We start from the raw sequence: 23,060 nt of genomic DNA, 5'->3' as shown, positions 1-23,060 counted from the left end.
TTAAATAGAATGCAAAAACAGTGTAGTGTGGTGGTGACACCGTGTGGCCATATTGGGGAATGACTGGTGCGTTTCTTGTGGACGGGTATGGACTTGACCTTCTAGATTGTTTTTTTCCCATTTACTCTAGTGCTCCATGTGCCTTCTTTTCCCTTTGCTTTGTTTAAGATAGATTTGTAGAGGCAGCTGAAGAGGTGAAGAGGTAGTTGCTGCTTCAAAGTTTACCTAACCAGTCTGCAGAGATGAAATCCAAAGACGTGCTTCTTAATTATGTTGGAGGAAGTGAAGGGAACCATAGCTTTTTTTGGTCACAGGATTAAGTAGAAAAGCCTGTCTACTACTGTGTGTCTTAAATTTATTTTTAGTTGAAATGACTGCCCCAGGAATGAAGCGTCAAACTTGGATTCTCTAATGTCAGATTTAACATGTATGTAATTTTAAACATACAAAAGCATAACACTCTGTAGTCATTATTTCTTACATACTTAATATTCATTAATATTTACGCAGAGCACTTGATGCTCAGATACTTGGAATGATTTGAAAGGACACCGTAACAGTCGTCACACCGGACCAGCTCTCTCATGTTTTATGAGGTGTGTGTCAGGAACTGGCCCTGCCTGTTGGCATTATCCCACTCAGTGGCTGCAAGCCTGCCTGTAGACATTGTTTGGCCTGCTTCATTAGATTGTGTGGACTTGGTAGCCAGTGATTTATCTACACTGCTTGACTGTGGAGTCGATCGTTTCATGAGTTTGTCATTGCTGGATGAAGCAGAACTTTTACTCTCCTGGTTCTACCTTCCTAGTATCAGCAGAGCCTTCCGATCCTAGAGTTAAGATTGGCCACCGGGTCTCTGCTTACCCTGTCTCCATCCTCCAAGCCCTGCGCATCTTGTCCCCTGAGGCACTCCTGTTTGTCAAGCTACCAGTTCTTTTTGGGCTTTACATACCTAGGGTTAAGATCATGTATTCAGCTGTTTGATGTTATATTTCCTACATGAGCTAAATGATGTCTTATCATGGAGGCTGTAAGGAAGCTGATGTTTTTGCACAATCACAAATATTAGCCTCTCTAGTCATAGCACATTAGTTTTATGTATACTGTGATATTTTGAGTTTTCAGTTTTTAACTTGCTACAGGAAATTTTGGCTATGTCACCTCTTATCACTGTTTAACTTTTTAACTATTCATAATTAGTTGTTTAGATAAAATCTGTGTGGCAGGTGGCTTTGTTTTTGCAGGATTATATATTGAAGCTTTCATATAATTTAATTGCTTTTATTGTTTTTCAGAGCTTGGAAGCCCAAATAGCCAAGTGGAACTTGCAGGTGAAAATGAATAAGCAGGAGGCTGTAGCCATCAAAGAAGCAAGTCGGCAGAAAACTGCGGCTCTGCAAAAGGCTTCGAAAATTTACAGACAGCGGCTAAAGCACTTTACAGGGGACATTGAACTCCTCACTTCCCAGATCAGAGATCAGGTGAGTGTGCCCATTCTGTGTAAGATGCTGCAGGCACTTTAATACCAGAGTTAGTTAGACAGAATAGGTGCATAATAGAGCTAATTAGATCGCATAGTTAGTTAGATAGCATAGCTAGTTAGACAGCATAGTTAGTTAGATAGCTTAGTTAGTTAGACAGTATAGGTATATAGCATAGTTAGTTAGATAGCATGTATAGCATGGTTAGTTAGATAGAATTGGTATCTAGCATAGTTAGATAACATGGTTAGTTAGAATAGGTACATAGCATAGTTAGTTAGATAGCATAGTTAGTTGGACAGTATAGGTAGACAGCATAGTTAATATTGGGAAGCTTTAGATAATGGTATTATTCTTATCCATCTTACTTTTAATGCTATAGAAATTTGCTCAGTTTTTTGCTTTAGACTTTTATTTTGAAAGATGATGTATCATAAAATACAACATTTGAATTATATGGCACTTTTGGGGCTTATTGAAAGGGAATGTAAATGTATACCATGTCCCTTCCCCAACACACACACACACACACACACACACACACACACACACACACACACACCAAAAGCTTTTGTGGCTAGCTAAGAGTAAGGCTTGCTCCATCTTGCCCACTGGAAAACCACAGTGCATGTTAACATATTAAAGGCCCTGAAGAGGCTCTCAGAAGGCAGCAATGAGTGCATGGAAGTAGGAATTTCCCACACTTAACCACAGGACTCTTCTACCCACAAAACAGCTCTTGGAAGTGGTTCTGAGAAATATCAGTTTGGAAAATGCTGATTTATGTTATTAGACCATATGACTTTATTCAGAAATTCACTTCATTTAACCTCTGTAAGGCATTTGAAGCCATATGCTGACGTAAACAAAACATGTGAAAGATATCTTTGAGTATAACACAGAGCTGAGAAATGGACCAGTGGCTTTGTTCTTCCTGACAAATCATTATTCTTATTCAGTTGCCAACCATTCAAATATTCACTGTTTCTGTGGCTCACCAGCATCCCACCTCTTAAGAACGTGCGCTAAGGCTTATAGCTTTATTAGTGGCTTTGGGAAATGAAAACAGACTTGTATAAAAGCTTGTACAAACAAAACAAGTTCATATTTTATAAGCTCAAATGTCACCATTTTAAGGCTCTAATATTTAATTTATACTCACTGGAGTATAACTGGATATTGAATTGAAGACTAGGCTCAGCGCCTGCAAGGTTGTAACCGGGCTGAGTACCTACAGATGCTCGGAGTGGTGGACACTAGTCCTGGCACGATGCTCTTGAGGCCTTCCCACTGAGTTAGCACTGCCAGAGCGCCACGCCAGTTTGGAAAGACTCCTGCACTGGTTAGCCCTGGGGACTTACAGAGGCGTTCAGCCTCTCTGCCCTTCACTTCTGTAAGCTAGGGCATAAGAGCGCTGCTCACCTTGTGATTGTAGGAGCACGCGTGAGAAAACAGATGGGGTTGCTCTGCACTGTCTGTGTCCTCTGCGCCTCTCAGTGGGTGTGGCTACTGCCCTGTTGGCTGGCTGCTTCCTCTGGCTTTGAGTTCTTCCTTGTTCTTTGTCACTGGCTCTTTTCCCCCTTTCCAACCTCCTTCTCTCCAGAGATGGTCTTCCCTAAATACCCATTGAGTAGCAGACCTTTAACAGTTAATCATAGTGATGTCTGAATTCTATGGTATTTATTTCATGCCGACGCTATCTCATGTTTTACTATCCTCCCTCCTCAAGGATGTCTTAAGCTTGAAACACAAATGAGTTCCACAGTGAGACATTTATTGAATTCTTATTTGGTTTGCCATGCATGTGTGTGCAATAGAACAGCACAGGGGAATCGAGGAGGAGGGGTTAGGAAGGGGCTGTGAGGTCTGCGGTGATTAGGAGGCTGCCGTACTGCTAGTTCAGCAGCCCAGTGCGGTGGGAGCCGAGGGGCTCCTGTCTGTGTCTTTCCATAAGGACGGGTGAAAGAAGAAGTGAGAGCTTTACATACCTAATATATACATTTCTTCCATGGATCTAATTCCTCAGTATCTTGTATTAATATATTATAATAGGAACTGACTTTGTAATATATGTTATAGCCATCTTACTTCATAATTTATATTAAAATTTATTTTGTACAATATATGATATACTAGTCTTCAGTGTAACAAACATTTATGTGAAAAACAGACAATGTCTTGTACATAGTAGATGACCAATAAACTCTTCTCTATGAATGGATGATAGAAGGACAGAGGAAAATAGTATGTTAACTGCTGTTCAAACTGTTTGTGGGTCCTCTGATTCATGGGTAACTGGCCTTCTTACAGCGAGTGAGTTTGCTTCTCTGTAGAAGGCGGACAAAGCCACAGAGTGGTGCAAAGAGCCATTGGCATTTGCTGTGTGTTCCTGGCACCATTCAAAACCCTGCAAGCAGTGATGAAGAAAACAGACAAAAATCCTCCTCTGTGGATCTCACATTCAAGCTGGCTGAGCCACTGCTGCCCCTCTCTGCACAGTAGCAGTGTTGGCAAGCTGATGGGTGACCTCTAGACAGACAAATAAGGCTTATTTGGAGATGCTGTGAGCTGTGGAGTTGAAGGAGTTTCTATATATTGTGGGAAACCCTCTTCTCGTATGTAGGTGGTTGTTAGCTCTTCCGTGTCAAGAATGGAAAAATGAAGATTCATTCATAAGTAAAATAGAAATTATTTTGTTAATTGCGAAATATCACTTAAAACTAGTCACATCAACATCGTAAAATAGCAAGTTGAAACTTAACTGTGTGTATATAAAGTAATTTTTATTATCGCTTATTTAAAATCTTTCCTATATTTGAAGCTGCACACCTAGCTTCTCTACAAGAAAAGCATGCTTTGCTGGAAGAGTGTTTTCCTATTTACAGTATATTTGTGTCTAAAACCTGTGAAAAAACACTTTTAAGTTACAAGATGAATGCTTTATGTATTTTTAGGAAGCCAAGTTGTCTGAAACGGTTTCAGCTTCCAATGCCTGGAAGAGTCATTATGAGAAAATTGTAATAGAAAAAACTGAGCTGGAAGTTCAGATCGAAACAATGAAAAAGTAAGCAAGAATTTAGATTGTCATTGTCTTAATGAGAGGTGACTTGATTGTTCCCTGACGCTGTATGTCTCGGCTCTTCTGTCCTGTGGTGTACCTAGGCTGTTCTTCCTCCAATAGAAACGGGAGCTTACTCCTTAACATGCATTGCTGTTCCCATTTCAAAGGCAAAACTATGCTTGAGTATGTATCTGTTATTTCTTATAAATAGGTAAATAGTTCCAAGTAGAAGTGTTGTTTATCAGTTAAACAAGGATATGAACAAAGCAAAGTTTAAAACATAAGTGTTTCACAATTCTAAAAATTATTACCCCTTAATCCAAGGGACTAAAGTGTGTAATAGAGAAAGTTAATGAGTAAAGTGTGTTCATTTTGTTCTTTGACACTGCTGCTAAGGGACAGTAGCAGACCCTACGGTTTGCTCTAAGTTTCGTTTCTGTGCTCTTGTGCTTCATCATGGAAACTAACAGATAATTTACTTCTAAAGATGAGGTGTCACTGCCTCCCTTGATCCTTCCTGTAAACTTGTCTCCGTGTGTGTGTGTGTGTGTGTGTGAGAGAGAGAGAGAGAGAAGGACAGGCAGACATGCATCCTGTGGGCTATAGCAGATGGCGCCGTCAGTAGGTGACTCTTTCTAATCCTGGCTGCCTCGAGCACAGCCCTGGGCCACTCCTGTTTCTGTTTCTTGCTCCGTCCATCCTGCAGCCTTCCCGTACCTTCTCCATTTCAGCCAGTGCACCCTACCAGAATGACTTCCAAACCACTCATCGTCTGTTCTCTGAGTGAAATTTTCCATGCTTTTGCTTCTTTTATAAAGGCAAATCATTAATCTTCTGGAAGATTTGAAGAAAATGGAAACTCATGGAAAGAAATCATGTGAAGAAATTCTTAGAAAACTTCACTCACTTGAAGATGAAAATGAAGCCCTAAATATTGAGAATGTGAAATTAAAGGTAGTGTGTGTGTGTGTGTGTGTGTGTGTGTGTGTGTGTGTGTGTGTACATGCATGTGTGCACACTTAGAAGCAGTAACTTGGAGTAAGGCAATATTGGATAATGCTAATGTATTGTTTTGTGTTTCATGTTTCTCATGATTTTGTATTATTAAGATAAATAATTTCTAGATACACAGTGTTTGTGTTCATTTAAATAAGTTTTAAGGTTTTTAGTGAGAATGCAAAAATAAGTTTAAATTGCATCTAGCAGGGCAAAGCAAGGCGTATGAGGCTGAATAAGTCTCTCTTTGTCTCAGCTTTAAAACAGTGTACTGACTCTGATTTTAGCTGTGGAACATCCAGAGTTGCATTAGTTTTACTGCACAGAGCTCTCTGTAGGTGTCGTGGTCCCCATATGACACCATCAGGCCAGGTCTGTTTGAAACCCAAAAGTATGTCCTTGGCTGCTCTATAACCAGAAAGAATTTCCAGCTGAGCCAAGTCCCAGGAGTGAATGGTTTATATGTGTCCCAGGGAAGGGATGGGCAAGGAAGATTTTGGATTCTCTGAGAAAAAAAGGAACCTGAGTTTTTTAGACACAGACCTGCCTGTGGCTGGACGGGACTCGACTGAACATGAGGGCACCATTCTCAGCTCAACAAAACAGAACTCAGAAAAGAAGCATTTGAGCCATGCAATTATCATAAAATTCTACAAGATCCATGTTCTAGAAACAGAAATAGAAGTTTAGAAAGAGCAGGAAAGATTTGGATGTCAACTCCACCCCCATCCCCTGGGCAAGGGAACTTCAACACTTATGAAATTCAAAGTCTGGAATCCTGTCTTTTTTTTTTTAACCCATCAATAAATGCCTAAAAAGTCCACTGAAATTTTCCTAATGTGAACATAATTTTAAACATTCCGTGGTCATAATCGTTTCAAGGAAAGGAAACAAGTGTGTTTCTAATGCAAAGAAAAGAAAATGCTTCATTTCTTAAAAGATGAAAATTCCAGAAGTTCTGTTTCATATTTGTGTTCCTGGAAACCCATCTACACTCATGCCGTGTGCAGGAGCTCCTCAGTGGGCTGGTCTCCAGGTGTCCTGGCTGCCTCTCCCCTCTCCTTTTTGATCCTGCACAGCCTAGCTTAGTTAGTATCTCTCATTTTGTTAGAATATATTGTTCAAGTTTTTAAACCTTAGAATAGAGAAAACTGGAAGAAGTGCATGTAAAAAGGTTTGGAATATACCTTTTTATGTCTGAAAATACCTTTATTCTGCCTTCATTTGCCTGCCTTCAAGTAGATACAATATCCCAGGGAGAGGGTCTTTGGTAGTTATAGTTGTTAATAGAAAACAATCTGTTACTAGGCTGATTATTATTCTGTGGAAATGCTACGTCAAATTTACGTTGGATTTTCAAAATATTCCTTTGTCTTTGCTGTCTTAAGGTTTCATATACGCTGGGCAGTGGTGGCGCACACCTTTAATCTAAGCACTCGGGAGGCAGAGGCAGGTGAATCTCTGTGTGTTTGAGGCAGCCTAGTCTACAGAGCAAGTTCTAGGACAGCTAGTGTCTTGAAACACACACACACACACACACACACACACACACACAAAAGGAAAGAAAAAGAAAAAAGATTTTATACACACTTGTATAGGTATGTTGTCTTCGTGCCTTGGTTCTTTGGAATGCTCTCTCCCCTCCCTTTCCATTTTCTTGAGTTCAGGGTACTCTTCTCATTATACTAATGAGTTACTGGCCTGGACTGATACTTTGTTTTCAGTCTCTATTTTTGTTCAGCTTTTTGCGGGTGGGTGGGAGAGATTTTTTAATAAAGCTCAGAACCACCTGCCTGGGGAGTGGTGCTGCCTACAGTGGGCTGGGCCGTCCTTCATCAATTAATAATCAAGACAACCCTTACAGATATCTCCACAGGCCAGCCTGAATGGGCAGTCCCTCAGTTGACTGTAGGCTGTGTTAACAGTCAAGGCCGATGAGGACACCATCCTCAGGAGATACCAGTAGTTTTCTTTCATACAAAGAACAGACATGCTCTCTGCCTATTAGGAGATTTTGAGTTTTTAAACTTTGCTTTCTTCTAATACATCCTAATCCATATGTAGTTGTCATCAGATCCTTTGTCTTACCCATTGGAGGTGTGCCTTAGGAAATTAAGGTAATCCTTATGGTTTTGCCGCTTCTGCTATCGGTAATAGGGCTCCCGGCCTCTTGCCCGGTCCACCTTATACTAGTGTCTGGGAAGCTGTGGAAGGCTGACTGGCATGCACATGAGGAGCGTATCCTTGCCAGCCTTCACATCTCAGTAGACTGTGCTGTTCTAAAGTCACACACGGTTTTTCGGGATCTTCTTTCCTATCTTTATAATCACAAGCATTAATTCATTTGATGTTTCCGTAGCAGTGGACCAAGGCGGGTGGTTAGCCAGTTTTTCTAGCAGTTGCAGGTTGTCCAAGGTTTGTTTACAGCCCATGTTTTCCCTAGTGTTGTAAAACCCAGCCTTGATCATCATAAAACTGTATTGTGTGTGTTTTTCTTTTCTTTTTCTGCTGTCTTCTTTGTTCTTAGTGTCTTGATAATGTGATTCTTTATATATTTCAATATGTAGTAAGCACAGATGTTGTTCACTTAGTATCATTTATAAATTGTTTGGTCTTTCCTGTTTACTCTCTCATATAAGGTTTTTTATTTCTGTTTTTAACTTTGAGACTGGGTTTTCTTAAGCAGCCTCTGCCGGCCTGTACCTTGCAGCAGTTCCCCTGCCTGTGCCTTGTAAGTGTTGGGTTTATAGTCAGGGCCACCACGTCCAGCTGCCATGTGAATTCTGAATTAACACTGTCATATGCCTTCCAGCTGCCATACTTTTAGTTGAGATTGAAAAGTGTTAAATGAATGTGGAAAACTTGACATGCCAACATTATTGATTCTTTTTATTTAGAACACAGCTCACTTTGAGCTTTCTTTTATTTGTCAGTAATTTTAAAAAAAAAAATTCTGTCCTGTGTACTGATGAAATTATTCATGAGTATTAGTCATTAATTTTAAGTGGCAATTATATGCCATCAAAATGATTATTTCATTAATGTTGATGAATGAGCTATGCTCTAATAATTCTTTAACATGGGTTATAATGTTCTGTTGACTGAAAAACTCCCATCAATCATGAATTTCTTTCTAGAGTACGCTTGATGCTTTGAAGGATGAAGTTGTTTCTGTTGAAAATGAACTTGCGGAATTGCAGGAAGTAGAAAACCGACAGAAAGCTCTGATTGACGTCTATAGAACTCAGGTGACTTGCATCTGTTTTAATGTTTGCTAAAATCCATAGATGATTTAAAACACTGTGTTTCAAGCCGACAGAACTGAAGAGACGGAATGAATATCTGTAACATAGTACAGCACATCTCAAACATTCCTGAAGACCCCCCATGCCTTCATAAAGGTAGTCCTGCCAATTCCTGGTGCTAGCACTACTTACGAAAATTTTAGATATTCCTAAGAGGAAATTTAAAACTGATTGCAAAGGTGTGATAAGAATATTAATGTGGAATCTTGTTAGTATATTTAATGACACTGATTTAAAACAATAACTGTCACCAAGTACTTATTTTTCCTAATAAGTGATGTGTAATTAAAATGTATCTACATGAAATGCACAGAAAGAAACCTGTGAGGTTTGGTGAGATGACTCAGTTGGCAGTGTGCTATGGCAAGCATGACGGCCTGAGTTTAGACCCCCAGTGCAGGTGTGTGTATTTGTAACCCAGCACTGGGCGTGGGGGTAGAGACTTAGGGTTTTTGGAGCGCCTCTCCAGCCAGCTCAGCCAAATTAGTAACTCATTTCAATGAGAAACCCTGTCTCATAAAATAAGGTAGAAAATGATAGAGAAGACACCTAGTACTGACCTTTGACATCCCCACAAAAGTGCACACACATGCAAATATGTACACACACATATGCGCCACAGGTACACAAAAGAACACACAGTGGTTTATCTAAAACAGAATGTATGTCCAGTGATAAGTTTTAGTTAAGCTTCCAGTTTTGGAAATGCAGTATTGAGGGAGAACTTCATGGGAAAGACTGGATGTGTCCAGACGCTTGTGTGATGGGACACAAATTGGTCCTTAAGGAATGTGCTGTTATTGGAAGAGTGTGCATTAAAGAATAGTGATGGACTGGGGGTGTGGTACAGTCAGAGACTGCTTGCTTGGCAAGTATGAGGCCTTGGCTTCAGTCCCCAGCATTGTGGGAAGGAGAGGGACTAAGTAAGGAGGAAGGAAGGAAAGTATATTACAGGTAAAAGCCTAAGGTGCAGTAAAGTCTAGCAAGCAAGAGGGGCTGCATTTAGATGGGTTGGGTGGTAAAATCCAGTTGTGATCCCCAGCTGAAGTACTGCAGGTAGGGGTACACATGGAGTCTGGAGGACTGTGGTGCCAAGCACACTGTCTGTGACCCACCCGCTTGACTGGGTTTAAGACCTCAGCAAGAATGCCTCATCTGAATGTCCCTGTTGTAGCTGCTGGCCAGTGTGCACAGCTCACCCATGTTCTTGGGTGGATTTTGATGGAAATGGAAAATTATTGGAATGAGAACTAGTTTTCTTTTCTTACATTGAAAATAGATTTTTTTCACATAATATATCCTGATTATGATCTTTTCTCCCTCTACTTTTCCTAGTTCCTCCCTGCCCTCCCTCTCTTCCAGATCTGCTCCCTTTCTGTGAGGACACCTAGCTTGTCTCTAATTTCTGACTATTATGCATAGATCAGCAGTGAACATGATTGAGCCAGTCTCTCTGTGGTAGGATGGAGCATCCTTTGGGTCCATGACCAAGAGTGGGATAGCTGGATATTGAGATAGATTAATTCCCATCTTCCTGAGGAACTGCCACACTGATTTCCACAGTGGCTGTACAAGTTTACACTCCCACCAGCAATGGAGGAGTGTTTCCCTTGCTCCACATTCTCACCAGCATGAGCTGCCACTTGTTTTATTGATCTTAGCCACTCTGACAGGTGTAAGAGGGAATGAGAGACCAGTTTCTTAAAGTAGCAAGGACCTGAAAGCGAAGATTGATGTAGTTAGAGCTTGAGAGAACAAGAGCATAGGCCAGAGAAGACCACTGAGGAAGGGTGTTAGGACTGGGCACCAAGAGGTCCTATCAGGAGTAATGTTCATCAAGCGCTGAGAGAGAAATGGTGAGTTCTTTAGAATACAAATTCGAAGTGAAATAAATGGAAACACATGCTTAACTTTCTTCTCATGCTATACCTAAAATAATAACACGGTACTTTACAATCTTTGTTTTTTTTTTAAGGTACAAAAGTTGCAAGAAGCGGCTGAAGTGGTAAAAAGCAGATGTAAAAATTTGCTACATGAGAATAACCTGATAATAAAAAACAAGAACAAGAAGTTAGAGAAGGTAAGTGTGAAGTGGAAGAACTACAGTGTCTCACATGTGTGCATCCGTCTGACCCTGACTGTTGTGCTGTCTCTCCGCCATTTCCCAAGTGCGTGCCTGGGAGTGGCCCTGCAGAGTCTCTGTGGGAGTTCAGTATTTCCTCTGAAGAGATCATGTTCTCCCAGGCTTGAAATGTTGTTTATTTGCGAGAATATCTTTTTTGATATTCATGTTTGAGAAATAGTGTAAATGTTTTACTTTTTTGCACAGGAGTAAAGGCCCAATTATTTATTACTGAGATCTATCAACAGTAAAATGCAAACTAGTCTCTTTTTTTCTATTTTTTACATTTTTTTGTTTCTAAAAAAATTGCAAAGTAAAATTTCTCTGGTAAATGCATTTTGGGAAGAAAAATGATATCTTGAAAATCCTCTCCTTTTATTCACCCGGTTGCGACAGGAGCAGGAAAAGCCAGTGTTGGCAGGTGATGGTGTTTTTGTGAATATTTTTAGTTTTTAGATGGAACCACATTCCCCTTTGGATTTCACATTGTTTTGGTAAGGAAACAGTGAGAGAGTCACAGGACACCGGTTTCTGGCTAAGAGGTCGGGGTGTTAGCGGTTGGCCCGGAGTCCGTGCTACTGTCGCTGCGCGGCTGGCACATCTGGAGGTTGGGAACTAAGAGGGAGATATCACCGCTACGACAAGGTCAGCCAGGGCAGGCCACCAGGCCACCAAATGAGGAGCCTGATCCTTTCTTAGAACTGTTTCTCAGCCGTTTTAGCAGACAAAGAAGATGCCATTTCACATTGTCTGTCTCTCAAAGGACACAGTTGTGAAAGCTCCCTCCTGCGAGGGAGGACAGTAAAACCTGTCGAAACCCTCTTCAGAGGCGCAAGGGGAGGAACCTGGCTTTCCAGCTGGTGTGCTGGCATTTTCTGGTTAAGAACTGGGAGAGTGTGTTGTCTTCAAGAAGAAATTCTTTTTACTTAGCCATTGCTTCAATTTCCTGATTTTCTCATGGCTTCTTAGCTGCTCCAGGGATTTAGAGGTGTGCTTCATTCTGGTTTCATCTATTGTTCTGAAGATGGCCGGACGTTGCACCCAACCTGTGGGTGTCGCCAACTCAGGCAAGTTAGCCCTCTTGCGTTTCCTTTATGGGAACATCGTAAACGCCACATTTTAGCTGTTTACAGTTACACAGAGCAGTGTGGCCTTTTTGAGGCTGCATCACGCGCGGCTCTCTTCTCCAGTTTACAAAAGCACTGCAGTGAGGAAGGGCGGGAGGTGAGGGAGTGAGGAAGGGCGGGAGGTGAGGGGAGTGCTGTGAGTAAGATCAGATCTGCTCACAGGGCAGGGCAGTAACCATATTGAGTGAGAACCGATGGGTTAGCTGTCTACAGCAGTGCTCGGTGAACACTGCTTGGGCCAGCAAGACCAAAAGGGCCTGTGTTATGAGTTCTGAAGGGATGGTCACCCGAGGGCTGAGCACACTGGTTCCTCAGTCACATCCACTACGTGTGACACCTGAGGTTGGCTGATGTCACCACACTCCCTCACCTGACAACCATTGTGAAAATGAATTAATTCTGGTTCTATGTCTCATGTAAATTAACATTTGTAAAGTGCTTATTGATAACAAGCCTGCCTAATCTTTAAGATAGAAAGCCTGTTCCTGACAAATGTGTGACCTTGCATTTATTTCCCCTGATGCCACACCTCAGATGAGAGGCCAGGTGGAGTCTCACTTGAAGCAGGTAGAGCGAGCCCGCCACTCCTTCACGTCAGCCGAGCAGAGACTTCAGGAGTGTCAGGAGAAGCTGCAGCGCTGCAAGGAGAAGTGTGCAGAGCAGGCGCACACCGTTAGGGAGCTCCAGGGCCAGGTGTCCCATCGTTCTTAGTCTTGGAAGATGCATTAAAGGAATGTTTGACGTCGTTTCGCCCATTGAGGGCACTCGGGTCGGGTTGAACTTTTTATTCCTGTCTATATTGTGCGGATACTCTCCTGTTACCTTTAGCATGTCCTGGTGACACTGGGGGTTGAAGTCGCTGATCCAGGCTTCTGTGTGAGTCTGTGACTGGACATGGAGGACATAGTGCAGTGATGGATGAGAAGAGGGGCAAAGGGGACTTGCATGTCTGCTTCTTGACATCAGCATAAGAGAAGTAATAGTTTACCTTGCAAAAAGTAGAATGCGCTTTAGTTAGGATTGTGGGTCAAGCTTATTGGGATTGATTCCATCCTTTTACTTAGTACCTCTCAACCCATCAGAACCGGGGCCATGTGTGTCCTTTAAATCGCCATGCTATAGCTCCTCCCTCAGCACTTATCACCCAGTAAGCACTCATACGTGTTTTAGGGTGACTGCATGTTTGAGTCTGGCAGCCAATCTGTTTCTGTACTTGCTACACTTTCAGGAAGACTTCACTCTGTGTCTTCCAAATGAGCGTGTTCACCTCTTAAAAATACCAAGCCAATTTCCATGAAGAATTTTTCTAGAAAAATAATCATTATATTTTACTTAAGTTGCTACTTTAATGTGGGGGGGGAATCTTTTTTTTATTTTATGTGTATGGGTGTTTTTTTTTTTCATGTCTGTGTATCACATGCATGTAGTGCCCAAAGTGGCCAGTAGAGGGCATCATATTCCCTAGGACTGGAGTTAGCAGATGAATGTGAGCCATCACATGTGTGCTGGGAATTTAACCTGGATCCTCTGGAAGAGCAGCCAGAGATTTTAACTACTGAGCCATCTCTCCAGCCCTGATGAGAAAATATTTTTATTACTTAAACTATTTAAATCAGACTTTGAGGCAGTGGGAAGAATGGTCCTGACTTGAGCAGCTGTGTGTTTGATTTATTTGGGTTTGACTTTCAGTTGTATCTTCACAGATAGTTGTCAGTGATTACAGTGGAGCATTGCTGATATTAGAAACCTTAAATATCTAATTAAAAATGTTAAAGATTTTCACACAGTTTTTTTTTTTTTGGATTTATTGTTTGGCTTTTGAGGCAGGGTTTCCTGTAGCTCGGGCTGGCTGTAGCCTGAGGATGAACTTGAATTTCTAATTCCCTTTCCTCTACTTCCTGAGCCAGGACTGCAAGCAGGAGCCACCACACCTGGCTTTGTATAGTGTTGGGAAAGCTGCCGGCAGCTGAGCCACATCCCTAGGCCCTGCATAACTAAATGTCTGGCTTCGGGAAAACACTGGCCAGGATATTTTCAGTTACCATCACATAGGGGAAAATGTAGTTAATTGTCTACCATAGACGGCATCAGTTTTACAACCCAGTGAGGAGTTGAAGAACTTGGGAATTAGCATTGTAGGTATGGCTTGGTGTCTTTCTGTGTATTTATATAATTTTTTTTGTTTCTTGTGCTTCTAAATAAAGTGTTATTTTCTTGGAAGTCAATAAAAAAATAACTGAAAAAGTGTTGTTTTTTTTTCCCCACTTAGGTTGATGGGAACCATAGCCTTCTAACCAAGCTTTCTCTTGAGGAAGAGAATTATCTCATTCAGTTAAAGTGTGAGAACCTGAAAGAGTAAGTATCAAGTTGATATAAAATTGATGGTGCATTTTCCCCATGCACTGTAGTTTGTATGTGTGTGTATGTGTGTGAGATATATATGTATGTATGTCATATATACATCATTCTGTAAACAGAAAGTTAGAGCAGATGGACGCAGAGAATAAAGAGCTGGAGAAGAAGCTGGCCGACCAGGAGGAGTATCTGAAGCGCAGCGACCTGGAGCTGAAGGAGAAGGCTGCAGAGTACACGGTGCTGTCCAGGCAGCTGGAAGCCGCTTTGGAAGAAGGGAGACAAAAGGTACAGATGGCCTTTATTTAGAAGCTTTCTAATTAGTTTGCCAGAGTCATCTCCCATTGCCAAACCTACAGCTATTGTTTGGATGCCGATGGCAGGGTGGAGGGAGCAGCTCTGTTTTTGTTCTTTACTTAATTTTCCCTCAGAGCAAAACCCAGATATCCCTGGGCCAGGACTGCCTTTCCAGATGAGTGGCGATGTGGCGAGAGTGGGCAGAGATGGGAATGATTTGGAGAGCGCCATCCTTCCACACACCTGTCCTGAGTGTGCGTGTGCGTGTGTGTGTGTGTGTGTGTGTGCGTGCGTGTGTGTGTGTGTGTGTGTGTGTGTGTGTGTGCAGTTAAATCCATGAAGCCAGCATTCAGCCTACCCAGCCTCTTGGAGTGTGGGCACTCTGATAGTGCTTCACAGGCATGGATCATCAGGCCAGACTGAGCTCCTGGGGCACTTAGTGTAGCTGGGGTACCATCCTGTCTGCAGGTTCTGTAGTAGAGGAAAGCTCAGGTGGCACCAGAAAAAGAGGGTATTCCAATTAGAGTGGAAGGCAAAGGCAGGAAGACCTCAAAGAGGAGATGAAGTCTTGAGGTCTTGACAAACAACTTGACTGAAAGAGACTTTTGGAAATGGGGTATGTTTCAGGGTCAGGTAAAATCCCGACACAAGGGAATCCCCAGGAATCTACATGGATGGCCTCAGCTAAGACTCCTAGCATTGTGGATAAGTAACCTGAACTGGCCATCGCCTGTGACCAGATTGGTGCCTAGCCCAATTGTCATCAGAGAGGCTTCATCGAGCAAGTGATGGAAACAGATGTAGAGGCCCACAGCCAAACATTTGGTGGAGTTTGGGGAATCCTACACATGATGGAGAAAAAGGATTGTAGAAACCAGCAGGGTCAAGGACAACCCAAGAAAACTTACAGATTCAACTAACCTAGGCTCATGGGGGCTCACAGAGACTAAACTGACAACCAGGGAGCCTCCATGGGACTGACCTAGGCACTCTGCATATTTGTTACAGTTGTGTAGCTTGGTCCTCTTGTTGAACTCCTAACAGTGGTAATAAGGGCTGCTTTTGACACTTTACTGACTTTTGAGATTCTTCTCCTCATACTGGGTCACCGTGAGCAGCCTTAATACATGGGGGAGGTGCTTAGTCTTACTGCAACTTGATGTGCCGTGCTTTGCTGATACCCGTGGGAGGCCTGCTCTTTCCTAAACAGAAATGGAGGAGTGGATTGGGAGTAGAAACGGGGGTGGGGGGAGGGACTTGGAGGAAAGGAGGGAGGGGAAACTGCAACCACAATGTAAAACAAATAAATGAGTAAATTTATTAAAACAAAACAAAACCAACAACTTGAAATCTCACATTGAAAGACCATAGCACGGTGAGATTTAGAGTCCTAGTACCTGGGTTTGGATCCTGACTCTGATGCATGGTACCCTCACCAAGGGCAGGCTGCCTCTCTAATTGGCAAACGGGTCTTGTGGGTTTCACTTGTAGAGTATGTGAACCTAAGAAGTGACCATCTCTACCCTGGGGACTCAGGCCTGATCCCACTGAAGTCTGCTTTGCTTGGCATCTCCATTTAACACTGACTTGCCAAACCTGTCATGTCTAAAACTAAACTTTGAATCCTTCCTCCTAACTGTCTTTTATTTACTCTGTCCCTCCAAGTCCTTAGTGTCACTTCTGTCAAGGCTAAACTCTGATATCTTCTGCAGTTTTGAATTTTCCTAAGCCCCAGGAACCAAGTTGATTCAAAGGGACACATCATTGACTAAAAGCTAAGTGACGAAGAGCGGTGCAGGTTTCTCGGCTGCACCAGCCTCTGGGAAGAAATGAGACCTTGTCATTACCAGACGCTCTCCAGCTTTTTCCCAAAGTGGTCAGAAGTGCCTGCCCTTTCCTCTCCTGTACTGGTGGAATGTTTCTCATTTCTGACTCTTAACAAGGGCCATCATTGCTTTGTTATCTGTGTCTGCACTGAGGGCATAGGGGTTTCTCTGAGCTCTCTCCTCTCTTCCTGGCTTCTGAGCTCACGGCTGTCCTTACATTTGCATTGTGACGAGGTCTGTGAATTGGTTCACAGTATGTTAGACCTGAGTCCTTAGGGTACTGTCCGAGCAGTTCTTCCTGCTTAGCTCTTTCTTCTGGTCTAGCCTTGACCTCTGCGCTCACACTTGTGGCTCCAAACCAAAGTTCTTACACATGGGCCTCCTCTCACTCAAATTTCTGATGAACATAGCTGGGCTAGACTTTGTGTTAGCATAAGCAAGCAAGAGAAATAGAAAAGTTCACATGCAGGCTGCACTGAAAGTGAAGGATGGAGCGCCATTCTCGTGTCTGTCTAGGTGCTGTGTGCACACTGCCCCTCCACTGGGTATCCAGACATGGAATCGGTGTTCAGTGAGACCTTGCTATGTTCCACCACTACCCAGTTACCACATGAATATAAATAAATACCACCAAAAGTGGCAATTGGGCTTAGTATGTCTGAAAACTGTCAGGAGATCCCTACCCAGGTTACAATCAGTGCAAGCCCGCACACCTCTCTATCTCAAGTTAATTTTCCAGATAATTATGATGCATATATTGTTGTGCATCTTCAGATTAAACTCTTCCTTTTCCCCTTTGCACTGCTGGGGCTGAACTTAGGGCCTTGCACAAGCTAGGAAAGCATCTACCACTAAGATATATCCCAACTCAAGATAAAATACATTGGATACTTTATAATGGAATTGTTTAACACCCAATTAATATCGACTCGGAAAAAAGTAGTGTACTATGGCTATATATGGGCTTCAAAAATATATTTAAGAAAAGCACATTTATTTACTTTATTCTTTTAATGAAAATTACAGGTTTCTGAAGAAGTAGAGAAAATGTCATCTAGAGAGAAGGCTTTACAAATTAAAATATTAGATCTGGAAACTGAGCTTAGAAAGAAAAACGAAGAACAAAATCAACTTGTTGGTAAAATGAACAGTGTAAGTATTAACATGGCTTGTATCATAAGAGTGAGCATCTAACGTACATTTCCTGAAAAATGAACAGTGTGAGTATTAGCATGGCTTATATTATAAAAGTGTAAGTATTAGTACGGTTTATATTACAAAAGTGTAAGTATTAGCATGGCTTATATTATAAAAGTGTAAGTATTAGCGTGGCTTGTATCCTAAGGGTGAGCATCTAGCATGCATTCTCTGTAACTTTGTTAGATCTTAAAGTGTAGAAGGAGGTGAGTCAAGACTTTTGTTTTGCTGCAAATATTAGAAATGATAAATAATAAAAATGCAAGAATCTGCTGTCACCATCATGCCAGAAGATTCCCTGCCCTGCTGGGCGGCAGCTTCAGTCACTCTGCCTCCGAGTCTCATCAGGGAAGGCTTCTGATGAGAAAATTTAAATTTTCATCTTTTAAAGATACATGCAATCTAAAGTTATGAACTGGATTTTATATCTGTCTTGATTAATGAGTATATCTTAGAAAGATATGATTTTAATATTCACTGTTCAATCTGCGTAAGTGCCGGATGCTTTGGTCCACTCAACCGTGAAATGAGAATACCAAATTGGCTGTGTTTAACTAGTCTCATATTTTCCTGAATATTCATGAAATAGTCTATTGGCATGGGATAATCTTCAAGCTGGCACGGGTCGTGCTTAAATTACTTAATAACTGTCTACTTGATAATTCCATAGGAAATGTTGGTGCTTTATTTTTCCAGGAGTTGGAGGCTCTGAAAACTCTTTCTCAATTTCCTTTAAAAAGATGTAAACCTAAAAGGTTCAAAAAGTTAAATTATTTTGACATACATTGTTTAGTCTTATTGCCTTCAGATGTTTAATGAAAACTTAATCAGTAAAACATTGATCATTTTTAATTTAACACAGCTATTTGCTGGGTTTCTAAACTTAAAAATAAACAAACAAAATCCTCTTTAGGATTCCAGGTATTGTAAAATATGTGTGATGTTCTTTGTGCAATTGAAGCCCCTGAAAAAAATAGACTGAGATGAGATGGATTTCTCTGTGCTGTATTTAGGACTTTGCTAAATCTACTAAAATAAATGGGTTAAGATCTGATGTCAGACCTCATAATTGTCCTGCTAGTACACAATCTGGAATTCTGAGCCTATGTTTAGAAAGAGTTAGCGATGAGTTCATGTGTCCTGTGCCTTCCAGGGCACAGACAGTTCAGTTGGTAATTAGAATTCACATGCACGTACATTAGCCAGACCAAGTCATAAGTGCTCAGAGCCAGGCTATAGTTGACCGTTTCCAGTGTCTTCCACAGTACACTGCCTCTCCGACAAGCCTTCTCATGGTTTTGGTTGAATACTTTGGTCGGGAGGTGGGGTAGATGCACAGTTTGAAAGGGTGACCTCAGAGCTTCACAGCCATGACAACCCTACTGAAGCCACGGGGTCTTTCAGAGTTCATTTGCATTTGCATTCTGCTGTGCAGTGTGTGATTGTGTGGTTACTATTTCCTCCAAACTGATGCTCCATAGACCATCCCCATTCACTCTGATTTGTGCAGTCTGCTCTAGTGCAGCCGTGTTCACTCTATGACTTGTACAGTCCAGTCTAGTGCAACCGTATTCTCTCTGTGATGTGCAGTCTGCTCTAGTGCATCCGTGTTCACTCTGTGATGTGCAGTCTGCTCTAGTGCATCCGTGTTCACTCTGTGATGTGCAGTCTGCTCTAGTGCATCCGTGTTCACTCTGTGATGTGCAGTCTGCTCTAGTGCAGCCATGTTCACTCTGTGTTGTGCAGTCTGCTCTAGTGCAGCCGTATTCACTCTGTGATGTGCAGTCTGCTCTAGTGCATCCGTGTTCATTCTGTGATGTGCAGTCTGCTCTAGTGCAGCCATGTTCACTCTGTGTTGTGCAGTCTGCTCTAGTGCAGCCGTATTCACTCTGTGATGTGCAGTCTGCTCTAGTGCATCTGTGTTCATTCTGTGATGTGCAGTCTGCTCTAGTGCAGCCGTATTCACTCTGTGACTTGTATGGTCCAGTCTAGTGCAGCCATGTTCACTCTGTGACTTGTGTGGGCCTGCTTCCGCTGGGTACTGCTCAGTTTCAGCTGCTGTGTAGTAAGTCCTGCTATGAGAAACCCACAGGGTCTGTCTCTGTGCTTGGGGTGTTTCAGTTTTAGCTGAAACCCGTCTTCTAAATGCTTGCTGCATTTGCCCACCTAGAAACCTGTCATAGCCAAAGTTCAAAAAACTGTATGCGTTTAGAACTTCTTCCTCAAATGACATGAATTAAGTTTTTTAAAGAGTTTAGGAGAAAAGGTTCACCTTATCAAAACTAGATTTTTGTCAGTTTTTAAAAAAGCTTCCTTTCTGGATGCATATTCTAATGGTACAACAGATATTTGAACTGTGTAGACTTTGGGTCTGGTTAATTTTGATACTTGCTATTTTTAATTATTTGAAAAAATTTTTATAATACAATTTATAAAATAAAATTAAAACATTGAAGGTCTTATGGGATAAAATATGATTTTAGCAGAAAAATGACAAGAATATGAAAAGATGTCATATGAAGCATGACAGGGACTAGTAATGTCTGCCCTAAATAAAGTTATCTTAATCACATTATCTGTAATAACCTAGGGATAAGTAAATATATTACAGTAAATGATCAAAGTAGAATGATCAACCGTAGATGTTCTAGTTGCTAAGGATATCGTTTTAAGGAAGATATTTAAAATTTCTTTGGTAAAATTGACACATTTGATTATTTCGTATGTATTTATAACTTCATCTTGTAAATGAACGCCATATTGAGTATCTGCCCTCTCTTCATTTAGAAAGCCCAGCACCGAGACATCTGTTTGAAAGAAATACAGCACAGTCTTGAGAAGTCGGAGAATCAAAATGAGAGCATTAAGAATTACCTGCAGTTTCTTCAGATTTCCTATGTAACGATGTTTAGATAAGTTATTAAATTCATGACCGCTGATTGTCATACTTTATGGTTTATAGGTTACCAGTGTTAGGGTTTGTATGTGAAGATATTTGAGACATAATTTATTATCTGATTGGAACTTTAAGAAATGATACTCTTAGTATTCCTTTATGGTAGATAATTTGCATTGAACTTTGGTTTAATTCTCTTTTTAAAAATTAATTTTTAAAGTATTTTTATCTATATATGCAAGAATCAGAATTATTCTTATGAACCATTGAAATAAATTTGTAATGATCTAGGCCAATTATGAGCCAAATACATGGTTTTAAATAATTTGTTTGCTTGTTTTATATTGTAATGCTATATAAATAAAATATTCAGAAATTTAGTTTTGATAATGATATAACATGTTCTAAAGATAGCAAATGTCTCACTGTACTTAATATTGCTCCAAGTATATGTTGAGTTCCCATCATCGTTTCTTTGAGACTTTATACGTAAACTATTAAATCATAACTATTCAGTGCCAGCTGATGGTAGCAGAACAAAACATGTTGTTAGCCTGTTTCTTTTTATAGGCATTCAGGCCATCCTGCGAAGCCAGCGCTCCTTTCATGCTGTGCTGGGGCTGTCTGATGTTGCTACTGCAGATACCTAGAGCCTTGGTGCTAATGAGAGGATCAGGAGGAGAACAGCTTACTCTGCCCTTCCCATGGCCAAATCACAGGGCATGGTTGAAACTACTCATTCCTAACACTAAGAGGCTTTGGGATAAGGCCTTTTATTTTCTTTTTGAGATTATAATATAATTACACTTCTCCCTCTTCTTTCTTTCCCCCCAAAACCTCCCTGCTCACCTTCAAATTTGTGACCTTTTTTTTCCCACAAATTGCTATTTCATCTGTGTGTGTGTGTGTGTTTCTAAATATAAGTTGTTCAGTGTTGACAGAGGTTTTTGTCCTGCCCAGTTCCCGCAGTCATTCAGTCCTAATGAAACACACAGAGGTCTACATTAATTATAAACTGATAATTATAAACTAGCAGCTCAGGCTCTATTAACTCTTATAATTTACATTAGCCCATAATTCTTGTCTGTGTTAGCCATGTGACTTGGTACCTTTCTCTGTGAGGCAGTCACATCTTGCTTCCTCTGGCTGGGTCAGACTGCCTGCAGACTGAGCTTTTCTCTCCCAGAATTCTCATTGCCCCACCTCTACTTCCTGCCTGGCTACTGGCCAATCAGCGTTTTATTAAAGTACGATTGACAGGGTACAGTGATTGTCCCACAGCAGTTCAGTGTGTATAATGTTACTTATATGTATGTCTCCAGGGCTGACCTCTGGTACTGGACTACCAGTTGGCATGCTCTTCCCTGGGGAGGACTGCCTTTTTTCTTCCTGCTCTCCTCAGTTGCCTGTAGCTCTTTGTGTAGGGTTGAGGCCTCATGAGCTTTGCCCTGTCCACTTTGGCTTGACTGTTGGTGTCATCTTTGTTCAGCTCATGATTGGGCAGCCATGTTGGTGAGACCTTGAGGGTACAGCTTCTGATGTTACTAGGAGACACAGTCTCATAGCAAATTCCTTGATTCCCCTGCTGTGAGAGGCTTTCTGCTCCCTCTTCCAAAATGTTCCCTGAGCCTGAGAAGCCTGCGTGTTTGGTAGGTGTATTGAGAAACTTACCTGACTATGCAGTGCTAGTAAAATCATAGAGAATCTTCAACTACTGACTTACTAAGCCAGTATAATTCCTAACAGCCATCTACAGACATTTGCTCTTAAACCCACAAGTAAGTGTAGTAGGTATTCACCCCTCATCAAGGGACCTCCTCTTTGTAACAGAAAACTACAGCTAGTCAGAATGCAGAGTTGAGGAGCCCAGTCCTCAGCTCTGGGATAAGGTCTTTATTACTATTAGCATGAAGTCAAAGGGAGCTCAAGAATCTGTTTGCTGTCATCTCACCCACAGTGTGCCACACTGATCCATAGGGTTCACTGATTATAACCCCTCTTGGGGAGTGGCTGAGTATTGTCCACAGAGCACTTACTCATCAAAGACCACCTGGCCTGGCCTAGTGGCAAAGCAGGGGGTGGCTCTTAGCTAGGAAGCACTTGATGCAGTCCCGTTCTAAATGTGATCTGTGAGTGGCTCTCCCTTTTCAGGAAACTGAGAACTTACAAGTCAAGGAACTCACCCTCTTCACACGGCTGGCAGTCGGGAGGCCTGCCACTCCACATGCAGTCTCTGCTCTGGCTGTCCGTCTTCATGCGACTTCTAACAAGGATACACCTATGCATGTGTGGTTGGTTTGTGTTCTTCACTACACATCTGCATCAGAGTAACTTTCGCTTGTAGCCTTTAAGTATTTGCACCTTCAGTGTTTTAGCAGGGGTGTGAAAGGAAGGATGTTG

General features: G+C 41.6%; 1 protein-coding gene across 5 annotated transcripts in view; it reads left to right on the top strand.

Annotated features, from left to right (window-relative positions):
* Odf2l (outer dense fiber of sperm tails 2 like) overlaps positions 1–21,202 on the top strand; it is a 33,869-nt gene extending 12,667 nt beyond the window's left edge. For 4 of the 5 annotated variants that reach the window (XM_048453674.3, XM_087897475.1, XM_087897477.1 and 1 more), the window contains exons 8-16: positions 1,296–1,481; positions 4,436–4,545; positions 5,361–5,496; positions 8,676–8,786; positions 10,819–10,923; positions 14,362–14,447; positions 14,570–14,732; positions 17,594–17,719; positions 20,552–21,202. In XM_048453674.3, coding sequence (XP_048309631.3) covers positions 1,296–1,481; positions 4,436–4,545; positions 5,361–5,496; positions 8,676–8,786; positions 10,819–10,923; positions 14,362–14,447; positions 14,570–14,732; positions 17,594–17,719; positions 20,552–20,680 — 1,152 coding nt within the window. In that variant the 3' untranslated portion in view covers positions 20,681–21,202. Of the gene's footprint in view, positions 1–1,295; positions 1,482–4,435; positions 4,546–5,360; positions 5,497–8,675; positions 8,787–10,818; positions 10,924–12,626; positions 12,786–14,361; positions 14,448–14,569; positions 14,733–17,593; positions 17,720–20,551 lie in introns of all 5 variants that reach the window. The other variant, XM_048453671.3, reaches the window with a different exon arrangement.
* The last annotated feature ends 1,858 nt before the right edge of the window (positions 21,203–23,060 follow it).

The sequence above is a fragment of the Myodes glareolus genome, chromosome 17 (genome assembly GCF_982192425.1).
Source record: "Myodes glareolus chromosome 17, mMyoGla1.1, whole genome shotgun sequence".
Lineage (NCBI taxonomy): Eukaryota > Metazoa > Chordata > Mammalia > Rodentia > Cricetidae > Myodes > Myodes glareolus.
Note: the sequence above shows the minus strand (reverse complement) of the source record. Positions and strands in the feature narration are given on the sequence as shown.